The sequence below is a fragment of the Balearica regulorum genome, chromosome 5 (assembly GCF_011004875.1).
Source record: "Balearica regulorum gibbericeps isolate bBalReg1 chromosome 5, bBalReg1.pri, whole genome shotgun sequence".
NCBI lineage: Eukaryota > Metazoa > Chordata > Aves > Gruiformes > Gruidae > Balearica > Balearica regulorum.
In genome coordinates, this window is record NC_046188.1 from 49,697,101 (window position 1) to 49,709,591 (window position 12,491).

Here is a 12,491-nt window from a genome sequence, read left to right on the forward strand (position 1 = left end):
GCGTACGAAGGGGTTCGAGCCACTTAGGAAGTGATTGGTACTGAAGCATGCCTCCTGGCACCCCGACTGCTGGTGCTGGGCTGGATGTTCAAAGGGAGGGTCCCCTCTACATATCACGCAACTGATGCTAGGTGGAGCGAGTGAGTTGCCTGTGATCACACCACGGGCTCCAATAGGAAACCCTGATCGCCCAGGAATTCTGAAGTGATCATGGACTGGCCAGAAGGCAAAGACTTTGGAACGTCACCAGGGGAGGAGGTGACGCTTGCTGAAGAAGTCCCACCATACAATAAACTGCCAGAAAATGAGAAGCCGTATGCCCTGTTCACTGATGGGTCTTGTTGCATTGTGGGAAAGCATTGGAGGTGGAAGGCTGCTGCGTGAAGTCGCTGAAACTGCTGAAGGAGAAGGTGAATCAAGCCGGTTTGCAGAGGTGAAAGCCATCCTGCTGGCTTTACATATTGCTGATCGAGAAAAGTGGCTGGTGCTCCATCTCTATACTGATTCATGAATGGTGGCCAGTGTCCTGTGGGGGTGGTTACAGCAATTGAAGTAGAGCAACTGGCTCTTTAACTGCCAAGCGGCTAAAGCCTCTGTTGTAGGGAGGACAATGGCTGAAGTATAAATATGGGGAGGCCTGGCAGATTGATTATATCACACTCCCACAAACCCACCAAGGCAAGCACTATGTCCTCACAATGGAGGAAGCAACCGCTGGATGGCTGGAAACGTATCCTGTGCCCCATGCCACTACCCAGAACAGTATCCTGGGCCTTGAAAAGCGAGTCTGGTGGTGACATGGCACCCCAGAAAGAACTGAGTCTGACAATGGGGGTCATTTCCAAAACAACCTCATAGACACCTGGGACAAAGAGCATGGCACTGAGTGGGTGTATCACATCCCCTGTCATGCACCAGCCTCCGGGAAAAGCAAACGCTACAATGGACTGCTAAAGACTACACTGAGAGCACCGGGTGGCGGGACCATCAAACACTGGGATACACAGTTAGCAAAGGCCACCTGGTTAGTTAACACTAGGGGATCTACCAATCGAGCTGGCCCTGCCCAGTCAAAACTTCCATGTACTGTAGAAGGGGATAAAGTTCCTCAGTTAGCCCTGCTTCAGGCAAAAGCAAATCAATCTGCTGGATTGCTCAAGGACCTGGGTACACTTGGGTGTAGAAGAAATTGAGAGGGGACACAGCTGGATCAGCTGACCCCAACTGATCAAACAGATATTCCACATCATATCACATCATGCTCAACATATAAGGGGCTATGGGAAGAGGAAAGAAGAGAGGGACACATTTGGAGTGATGGTGTTTGTCTTCCCACGTAACCATTACATGTGACGGAGCCCTGCTCTCCTGGAGATGGTTGAACATCTGCCTGCCAATAGGAAGTAGTGAATGAATTCCTTGTCTTGCTTTGCTTGCATGTATGGCTTTTGCTTTACGTATTGAACTCTCTAACTCAACCCAGAGGTTTTCTCACTTTTATTCTTCTGATTCTCTCCCACAATCCCGCTGGGGGTGGTGGTGAGTGAGCAGCTGTGTGGTGCTTAGCTGTGAGCTGGGGTTAAACCACGACAGTGTGTAGTCTTTCCACTTCATGTTAGCCAAAATCCAAAGAATAGCGAAAGTAAACTGAGTGTTTTGTGCTCAAAATATACTTTATTTGAAATGGACAAGTTAAAGGTTATACACCTAAAAATCACTAAGGATTCAATGGTGCAACAGGAGATGCGCAGGCTGACATAAGCTTCCTCTGGTGTCCCAATGCCCTTTCATCTGAACATCCAATTGCTCAGTTACCTAAAGGGGGCCTGCAAGAAAGCTGGGGGACTTTTCACAAGGGCATGTAGTGACAGGAAAAGTGGTAATGGCTTTAAACTGAAGGAGGAGAGATTTAGATTAGATATACGTAAGAAATTCTTTACAATGAGGGTGGTGAGACACTGGAACAGGTTGCCCAGAGAGGTTGTGGAGGCCCCATCCCTGGAAGCATTCAAGGCTAGGCTGGATGGGGCTTTGAGCAACCTGGCCTAGTGGAGGGTGTCCCTGCCCATGGCAGGGGGGTTGAAACTAGAAGATCTTTAAGGTCCCTTCCAACCAAAGCATTCTATGATATTTCACAGAAGATTTCCTGGAAAGGAAAAAGGTGATCAGAGAACGTTACACATCAGATACTTCTAGGTATCAGACTTACTGCACTATCAACAGCGTAGAAGTCATAATGGCAGCTGACAAATTGCATGCAGCATACATCCCACTGTAAGTCTGCAGTCAATACATACACATGTAATGACTCTCTGGAAAACCAGCATGACATGTATGTGCTGTGCCTTATTTGCAAACTGAAAATGCAAATGCCTGAGCAGCTCTGAGATCCCAAATCACACTTAGTGACAGCTGATACGAAGTTACAGATAGGAGGAATATGGCCTCAGAAAAACATATTTATTATTGATACCCCCCCCACCTTTTTATAAATCCCTAGATCACTAATAAATAGGAGGAGAAAGGGCAGAAGTAGTCTGAAACAATCAACGATTTTAACTTAGCTCTCCCAAACACAGTGTCTGAGCTGATGACTAAGAAGATGGTGCAATCTTTGATGGAAGTTGTGAGTTACTTTGTACTGACATGTCAATTTTCTAGTACATTTCTGAAGAAAGCAGAGGATATTGCTTAAAAATAATAATAATAAAAAAAGCTGTCACTCCATAAACCAAAAACAAGCAGGAAGAAGACAACGCTAACTCAGCCTTTCACAGATACATAAGAGAAATGAAGTATCAGCCTACTAAGAGAGTAGATTATGACAGAGAAAGCTATTACATGAAAGCTCCTATTGCTGTTAAAAGTTTTACAGTGAATTAAATTTAAAGATAGAAAGTTGCAGGGGGGAAGAATCTTGCTTGCTTACATAACTCACTGTCTTTTTTTGTTTCTTTTAATCTGGTGAGTGTGAGCCCTGGAAACTCAGAGTTTAAAAGTGAAAAGTGAACTCGAACACTTCCTCAAAGAATCAATTGCTAGTTTACTTGGAAAAGAGACCACAAGTCACACAGCTATAAAGCATGGCATGTACTTTAACAGTAATGGCAAGTTAGCAAAATAAATATTTCCCTGAATATCTGTAGCTGCTGTCTTACAAAAATCTGTAAACATTTCATTTCAAACTGAACATATAGCAGAGCCTGTAGGCATCTGAAAGATTAACACCATTTCAAAAGAATGGTTAAAAACCCCTCAGTCTGTATCTTAAAATGACGTTTCACAGTCAAATCTCTATGGAAGAAAGCAGTTTTGAAAAAAAGATACTGTTAGATAATTCTCATAGCTACAGAAAAATCTTTGCTACATCTCCATGACAACTAGGGAAAGTTAATTAGGTAGCTCAAAGTCCTAGAAGGTTTGCACATGTCATAGCCTAGTAATACACCATAAATTACCACTGCACTTACATAATTAAGAAAAAAAAGATCTCTGATAATTTGCTGTTAGATCAGATATTATATCTATTCAACTCCTTATTTTATCTCAACTCAGCCAAAGACCATAGGAAAAAGAGTTCTGAAAAAACAGCAGACTTCCACTGCCTGCTTCTCTGGGTTCAATTCCAATTTATGCTGGCCTGGTTGTCTTTGAATGGAACTAAAATTACAGCAGCTAACAAGGTCTGTGTAGGTGAATGATGGCAATTGTCAATAGGAATAATTTTACTGAGAACAAAAATAAGTATTCCAGCCAAAATCCCCATCTCCAATAACATGCACACTAATGCAAAGATAATGCACCATTTTGAGGCTAAGGGCTCTGGATCTACCACAACATGTTTTTATTACACGAGTTCCTCACTCCAAGGCTTGAGTGCCAATCATTGCATAAGAATACTCAAAAAGCATAGTAAACTACTAGAAGCCTGATTATGACAAACACCAGGTTTTTAAACAAATATTCTTTAAATCAAAGATGGGGAAAAAAACAGAGTTCTGGATTTCTTACCATTACACTTCATTGCTCTCCCCAGCCTAATAAAAAAGGGAACAAATTAAACCCTGACAGACTTCATAACTGAACTTCAGTTAAAGAAGCAAAAGACCTGAACTCCACAAAGAAAAGAAGCTGAAGAAAACAGGCCACTGGTATTTTATTTTGGCTCTGAATACATCTCTGAATAGCAAAATTATTGAGATCCACAATGGTAGCTAACAGTGGTGCCCAGGAGTTGATAGCTACCATTAGGCTGAGCTGCAGAAAATGTGACAGCAGTACCAAGCAGCAGATGGGGATATAACAACAAAGAGATTTTTCTTTTTTTTTTTTTTTTAATTAAAGGCTTCTTACAATATTTCCTAATCTATTCTCCATATTTTCTCAACAGGTATTTTGACTTTAACTAAGCCATGCCCTATAGAAAAAACTGGAACAAAAAGCTGACTTTTTAAATAAAAGGACTTTTTAAGGTCATGGAAATTGCTGTAGGTTCAAAGGAAGAAATAAAGGAATATGAGGTTGTAGCTTTACTGAAGTATCTACATACTCTTTAGTGAAGATTCCTCGAGGCCCAGAAGGTGTAATATTGCTTGGATCTAGTCCATGTGTCTCCAGAATGTTGCGAGCTGCAGGACTTAAGCGAACCCTAAAGAAATGAGGGGTAAAATAAAATATTTAAACAGTAAGATTAACTTATTTCATTCAATGTATATCAAGAGAAACTATACAATATATGCTCTATTTCAGAAGCAACAGCTGGGGAAGAAAACAAGAATTCTGTACAAAGGCTGTGATCGTAACACAGAAGTCAGACTGTGACCTTTCAGCAAGCTTTATTGCAAGGTTGAATCTAAAAACACAATAATGACCTTAAAGAGAGCAAAATAAAGAGTGGAAAACTCATCTCCAAATTTTCCTCTTACAGCAGCAATGTAATATACTTGTGGAGTCTTCTAGAAAAGGGTCATCAGTGAAGAACCAAACACATTTTTTAAGACCAGCTTATTATTCTAACATTAAAAAATGAGTTTTAGGAGCTCAGACAAGAGGGTTGCTCATCTCCATTATTTGTTTGGCTAGCTGTAATTGCATCATTAATGCAGCTTAATGCTAATTATAACATTACCTTTCAACTTTATTTTATAGGACTGACTTAACGAAATGGCTACTTTTTCGAAAAGCAAAAGCTATACTGAATTATGCAACCACATCTGTATCTGCTTTAGAAGACTAAATATTAAGCCCCCCCATACTTGAACATTTTAATCAGCATACACCTAAGATATACTATAATACTAGTAAACCTGTACCTGTCACCTTGACCTAGATGGGGTATGCTCAATAGTAACATTTCTGCCTGAAACAGAAACAGTGATCAATTACAAAGCACAGTGCATAGCTACAGAGCACCTAGGGAAGCTTAGCATGATTTCCTTTCTGAAATGAGGAAAAAAAACATGTAAAGAACAGATTTCAAAATTCTTAGATACAAAAGCAGCAACATTTTCACAAAAGAATAAATACTTGGTTTCAAGTCTTTCCACAAAATCTCCAATTCATTATTTCCTAAAGGAGACTATATTTGCACCACATTGAGTTTTAAGAACTGTCTGTAAGCCCTTGCCAGAAAAAACATGTCATAAATGATCACTTGATTCCAAAGATGCTGATACATCTCTAATTAACAGTTGCAGTGAAACAGACACACTTCTGATGTTCTTTGGTACTAAAATGCAACACTTAATCCTTTCCAAGGATCCTTTCCTTGGATCATCCTACTACTACTGGTAACATTTCAGCAATGACTTCAATCAGTTGTCTTCCACTTGCATGAGAAAAGCCTAAATGCTGACAATAAAAGAAAATATAGCAAACCAGATAGAAAAAGTAATGAGGTTTAAAAAACCTCCAAAACCCAGAAAACAACCAAACCCAAACAGTCTGCTAGCACAAGCTACCAAGATTAGTTTCCTATTCTTTTCTCTAATAGGCTGTAATTTTACAGCTTTTGTTATTGTAATTCACTCCAAATAAGGATTATACCTCCAAACAGGGTACATCCTGCGACACAAAACAGTGATTTATAGATTACTGTTACCTGACTAACATTTTGGTGTTAATTTACTCCCCCCTAAGATGTTTGTAATGCTTAGAGTACCCTAACAGATCAAAACAAAACCAACAAAAAGCACATAAATCCACAGTTTTGAGTATTTTGCATTCCACTGTTATGAAAACAAGAAGAAATTTTTTCTAATATCAAAATTGCAAGAGCTTGGAAGGGTTTTGGAGTATGCCACTTGTTTGTTTATTTTTTCTCCTAAAAAAGGAATAGAAAACAAGTTATAGGTAAACTGAGCATCTGATGCATAAGTATTAGTGTCTATTGTATACAAACACAACTTCTAATCTAACCCTGGAATCCTTCATAAAAAAATTGTATGTCAGAATAAAAGCACATCCATAGAAAGTGTTCTAATAAAACTATATTGTTTGAATTGACTTATTGGGTTTACAAGCAAAGAAATATTCCAGGCAGGCAAGCTTTATTACCTAACACATACTGAAACACTCCCTTAAACTAACGGCTTAATACCAGGTAAAAAGGGACAAAAGATTCTTCTTGGTTCAGCTCTACTGATCTAACTAAATAAGAGTTCCATTTCATAACAAACAGAGAAACTTACTGCAATTTTCTGGGTTGATGTTCCAGTTTACGAGGGGCTGAAACTGAAGGACCTGCATGAGTTGAAGTAAGCGCAGGTGCTGGTGATGCCAGAGAAGATGGATCAATACCATCAGCTGGTATTTCAACTTGCTTCCAGTCCTGTCCTTCCTCTACCAGCAGAGCAATTAGTGATCCCAAGCGTACATTTTTGCTTCCTTCTTCCATCTAAATTTAAGGCAATGAGAACATTAAGTTACATAGTGCGCTGTCTAGACTAATATGACTAAAAATGGTAGATGTAAGAATTTCAGGCATATTAATGACACTTAATCAAGAAAATATATCCCATTTTATTCCTGCTATAAGATGACTCATGACTGAAATTAATTATAGTTGGTATTATAAAGTGAGGAATATTAACTTATGCCCCAAATCCCATACATCTAAAATTAGCATTCAGAAATCAAAGCAAGCAAGTTACAGACTACCGAGTACCTCTAAGAATAAAGTCACACTAGCTACTGAAAACAAACGTGGGTGCCGAATCTTTGCGAACCCAGCCTGAAAATTTTGCTGGATACATTGAGCAGATGTACTTTAAGGTATCTACCCTGTATCTAGCAGTGTTACTTCTTAAAACACAAGCTTGTAAATTCAGACGTTAAGGGAACAAAGAGAGGCCAAAACCCCACAACCACAATAGTGCCCCATTACTTCTTTTTGAAGAAGATAACATTCACTTTCCACTAACTTCCACCTCTAAGGTTGTCTATTTTAACATAACTGGTGCCAAATAACAAGTCTGTCCCCCAAGAAAGTGATAGCACTTATGTGGTCTGTAAATCACTGTTTCAAAGAACATCTGAACAGAAGTCTTACAGAAAAATTAATGTAATCTAAATATAATCCAATTAGATTGGATGTTCCTTTTAAAACCAAAAGATGTCTGTATCACAGTCAAAAATTTTCTTTGATGCTTTGGCAGATGAAGGCATGGCAGTCATGTTGACTTAACAGCCTAATGAAGGGCTCTTCATAATGAAGGGCTCCTCATACAGTCTCTGAAATGGTTGCAGAAGTACAACGCCTCAGGTTCTCAAAACCAGTAACATTTCCAGGGCATCAGACCAAATGTAAAGATAGCCCTTTAGGACCACAGGTAGTCAAATATGACTCAGATTGAACCAGCCCAAATAGAGCTGATTTCCTAACAAAGGAAATGGACATCATATTTCCACCATAAATCCATATTGCACATACATTTGCCTCAAATGAAGCTGGTCTACATACGTGCAATGCTGACATTTTACTCCAGAAAACACAAATCACTATCATTTGAAAAGCCCAAAGACAGACACACAAAATAAAAATATACATAGTACCAGACATCACACTGTTCTTACTAACTTAATTAGGTTTTCTAGGCATTTAACGCTAATAAATAAACAGAATGCTGTAAAGACTGTACTAGATAGATGCAAATACTAGAACTCAGCTAAGACTGTTGCCTGCACACTGTTAACTCCACTGACAGAATGTATCACGTTTCACAGGATTACCCAGCTCCCTCACTAGAAGGACCAACACTAGACCTAAGAAAGAACAGCAAAGGCAGTTTGTTCTCAGTATGTTCCGATAAAGCATCTCACATTTACAGTTTTGCCAGTTCACTTTTTTTTCCCCCATAAACATTAGGTAAATTCTAGTGTAACACTTCTTTAAGAGTATTTATTACATGAAAAAAATTCAAGATTTAGTTCAATATCTCTTGTTCTGATCTCTTAATGCATTCTTCATTAATATTCTGAAAAGTTTCATTTGAAAGAAAAAAGTCTGAAGAGTCCATCAAGACTTGATGATATTTTATTTTTATGAGATGACTTTAAAGTACTTGCGGATGACAGAATGCCAACCAAAAGTCCTGAACCAATTTTTCTAAGGCTGAAAGATCCTACCACAGAAAGGTCCATTGATAAACAGATTTATAAAACTATGTATAATTACAATGTTACTACCACTCATAATCAAATAAAACAGCAGCTTGAAGCCAGTACAAACACAACCTACCTAATCTAGTTACTGAAACATAAAAACTGGGAAAAACAGAAGACGACAAAGCTATAAACATACAAAATACTGAAGTTATTAACTCTAATAATTTTACAGCATTATCATACTTAGCACTGAACAAGGTATTTAGAAAAACTATGTTTATCAGCATAATACTCAGATGTTTGATCCATATCAATTATGATGCAAACCAGCTATGTCCTCCAAGTTCAAAATACTCCCCATAACATATTAATATGCAGCACTTAACATTTTTTTCCAAAATAAGAATTTTTTTTTGCATATCTTCTCTTTCCTTCACAAAGGCTTGCACATACAACAGAGAACACTTATAAGCAGCACTGTCTACACAGTGTAACTGAATAGACCAAGAAGCACTATGACATGCTTGTGGTGTCAAGTCCTTACCACAATTTTGGTGTCAGTGTGCTTTAATGGTGCTATGATAACACATGCAGAAATCCAACAGGGACAGCTGAGCCTTCAGAAACATAACGCAACAATTACACTAGTTAGGCTTTGTTTATAACCCAGCATTATATGAGCATTCATAGCCATCAATGTTGTCAACTCTCACTCTTCAGAGCAAGCCAACTGTGTTTTTTCCTTATGTTCACCACTCCAAGACAGTTACATGAAAACTACAGCATTCCTTACTTTCCAATACAAGTTTCCAGCCTAGATGACTGCTGGTTTATACTTTTAAAAAGTGTATGCATGCAATTATTTTTAAAAAAAAAACCATGTTTTTAAACACAGAGCCTTTGCAGATCAGAACTAGAATAGACAAAGAAAAATTGCTATTATTTTGCTTAATTTTTCATCTCCTGGATTTTTGAGTCATTTCTACATTTTCATAATTCACAGTACCAGAAAACCTCTCTGCATAAATCTCAATGAACCCCCGAATCTCAGATGTAAGAAGAGCTGAAATAAGTAGCTTCACAATACTTCTATTACTATGTGTACACATAGCCAAGAAGAGTCAAAAAGATTGTAACTTTCCTGACTAACAAAGCACAGGTGAGCCATGACAGGGAGAAAAAACTGGAGGAGATTAAGTGCACAGAGGAGTAAAGTTCCCTCAGAGCTGCTGCCACTGCAGCACAGTGCTTTAGTCATTAAAGACATACCAAAGTAGATGTTTATTTCCTACACTGGGAAGAAAGGTGAATGCTACGTATACTGGCTCACTCTGCAGTGGAAGTTTTATACAAAGTAGTTTCAGTTCATACCAATTTAGGTCATGAATGAGAAAATGGTAATGGATAGTAAACCCAGTTCTTAAACAATAATTCATCATCTGGTTTTGGTCCAAATTGAACTAGTAAGTATTTTCAGCAAAAAAGTCAGTGTTAAATTAAAAAGCAACTGTACTGAAAGAATAATCACTATTCCAAAATTACCCTTCTAATATTTTAATTCAGTCATTTAATCTTCTACTGCATTTTACACTGAATCAGATGTGATCATTAAAAGACCTATTCAGACAGAAAAGGAATATATGCATGAGTATCTACTTTACTGTTAGCCTGCTCTTTCTGAAACCATACATACTTACATTATACACTCAAGAAAAACCAAGAAGGATTACAGAAGTTTAATTAATTTAATCTAATAAACTTTCTATCTTTAAAGGTGAAAAAGCCAAAGTGTTAGGCAGATAGTGTATTTAATTGACTCAGTTTTCCATAGTGAACTCAGTCAAGGTAGTGCAGAATTGTACTTGGCATCAAAGAACATAAAATTGTTGCCTTTTAGGAAGTAAGTAAACTTCAGCCAGATGCTGATAACTTAGATGCGTCAAACTTTCTTTAATTTCCCATCAACCACATCACATTTGAAACTTTTGAGTGGCCTTCGGAAGGACAGTCTTTTCAATAAGAAATCAACTCCCCAACCACAAACCTGAGACAGCTTAATGTTATAAACATTACACAAACATCTACTGAACACCAAAGATAATGCAGAAATATCCAGAGGATACTGCAGAAAGACTCCTAAGGATCATGCTTGAGCTAATAAAAGAAAAAAACCAGAGAATTTCTGATCACATTGCTCCCCTATTATTTCAGTTTCTTCTGTACTTTTTAGGAGACTGGAATAAAAGCCTATTTGTGTATCTACTCTGTACTCTAATACTTAAGGCCATCATTTCTAGATTCCAAAAAGGGGGATTAAAAGAATCCATTAAAGATTGGGTTTGCATAATAATCTGTTCATGTTACTCCAATAAAGCTGCCTCTCTTCCCTTAATCTGAACAACATTATAGTTATTTTCCACCTCCTGGCATCTCTTTCTCAGACTCAGCTCTTGGTGGATAATGTTGACATCTTGGCTAAAGGCTAAGTGTCACTGCTCCATGATACTGATATCACGTAGCTGCCAGAGACTCTTGTTTTGATGTATCAAAAAACGTGCCACAACAGCAATATACACAAAGAAATTTTGGAATTTGGAATGCATTCGTAATGCAAGACAGAAAACAGTAAAAACACATCTTCTGAAATACTAATGCTACTTGGACTCATCATGAATTACTATTAAAGAAACTCAAAAAATCAATATTGGAGTCTGCTATTCTTTTCTTAATGTCTCTCTAGGAATCATTCTTTAACACTTTTGACAGAGACAATCCCCGTATCTCCTCGTCACATAATCTAACAAAGCAGTATCTGTAAATGCAGAATAGGTACTTCATATTAAACAAAATAAAGAGGTCACACAAGTTTTTGTCAAGTGCTAAGACCAAAACCTGCAGTATCTTCCAGGGAAATTTTACTAGCAACACTTGTGGTCACAACAAAATTTAGTAACTACAGCTTCAGAAACAGCATAAGATTTCTGTGGAAAGCCACACACACACACATTTTTAATTCTTCTTCCTGTTTTCTACATAAACTTAATTTGATTGTGAAGTGTTTGTATTAAACATAGTGAAACAATGGAACATAGCAAACATGAAGGAACAAAGCAAACATCAAGGAAACAGACATTTAAATTTCACACCATTTTGTTTCTCAGACAATATTATCTCTTTACAAATCCTTTTCAATTTTGACTGAATGCCACTAAGCTTTAAATAGTCTCATTATTAACAAGTGCATGTATATAAAGTAATATTTGCAAGGCAGCATCTGATACACTTTGTTTAGCAAGGAACTACAAAAGCAGCCGTATCTTTTAGACAAAGTCCAACAGCTTCACAGAGTTAAGATAAGCATTCATGCTCAGAAGCATGACTGAGATAGTGGATATCATCTCCACAAAAGGATTTAGAGTACTGAGTAGAGTTAGAAAGTTTCAGTCTTCTTATGGGTATTTGTCGATCAAAAGATACGAGCACTAAAGCTATTGAGCTAAAATGGAGAGTAACTTTTTTCTAGCAGACGTATGGATTAGTTGAAATCTTAATCTAAGCTTCAAGAAATCATTGCTTTATGTTTACACAACTTTGCATACTAAAACTAGAAATACTTTTCACTTAATATCACCCTAAACACAGTGGAATTCTTATTATTTGTTCCTGCATTTCACATGCATTGCAGTCTACAAAATACTTCTAATCTGATATATGACCTCTGTATGTTAGGAAGGGGAAAGATTCCATAGCTTAAAAGGAATCTCACATTTAATTTTTAAATCATATTTTCCAATTATCAGCAGATTCTGAACAACTGTTTTAAGAAAACACTAGCAAAATTGGTATGCAGATTATGAGCAAATAACCCTTTAAACAGATCATGCAAA

General features: G+C 37.5%; 1 protein-coding gene across 3 annotated transcripts in view; it reads right to left on the bottom strand.

Moving 5' to 3' along the window:
• The window catches only part of PDHX (pyruvate dehydrogenase complex component X), a 63,188-nt gene that overhangs the window by 23,636 nt on the left and 27,061 nt on the right, over positions 1 to 12,491 (bottom strand). For all 3 annotated transcript variants that reach the window (XM_075754758.1, XM_075754756.1, XM_075754757.1), the window contains exons 4-5: positions 6,690 to 6,895; positions 4,550 to 4,648 (exon numbers count right to left, since the gene is read on the bottom strand). In XM_075754758.1, coding sequence (XP_075610873.1) covers positions 4,550 to 4,648; positions 6,690 to 6,895 — 305 coding nt within the window. The remainder of the gene's footprint in view (positions 1 to 4,549; positions 4,649 to 6,689; positions 6,896 to 12,491) is intronic.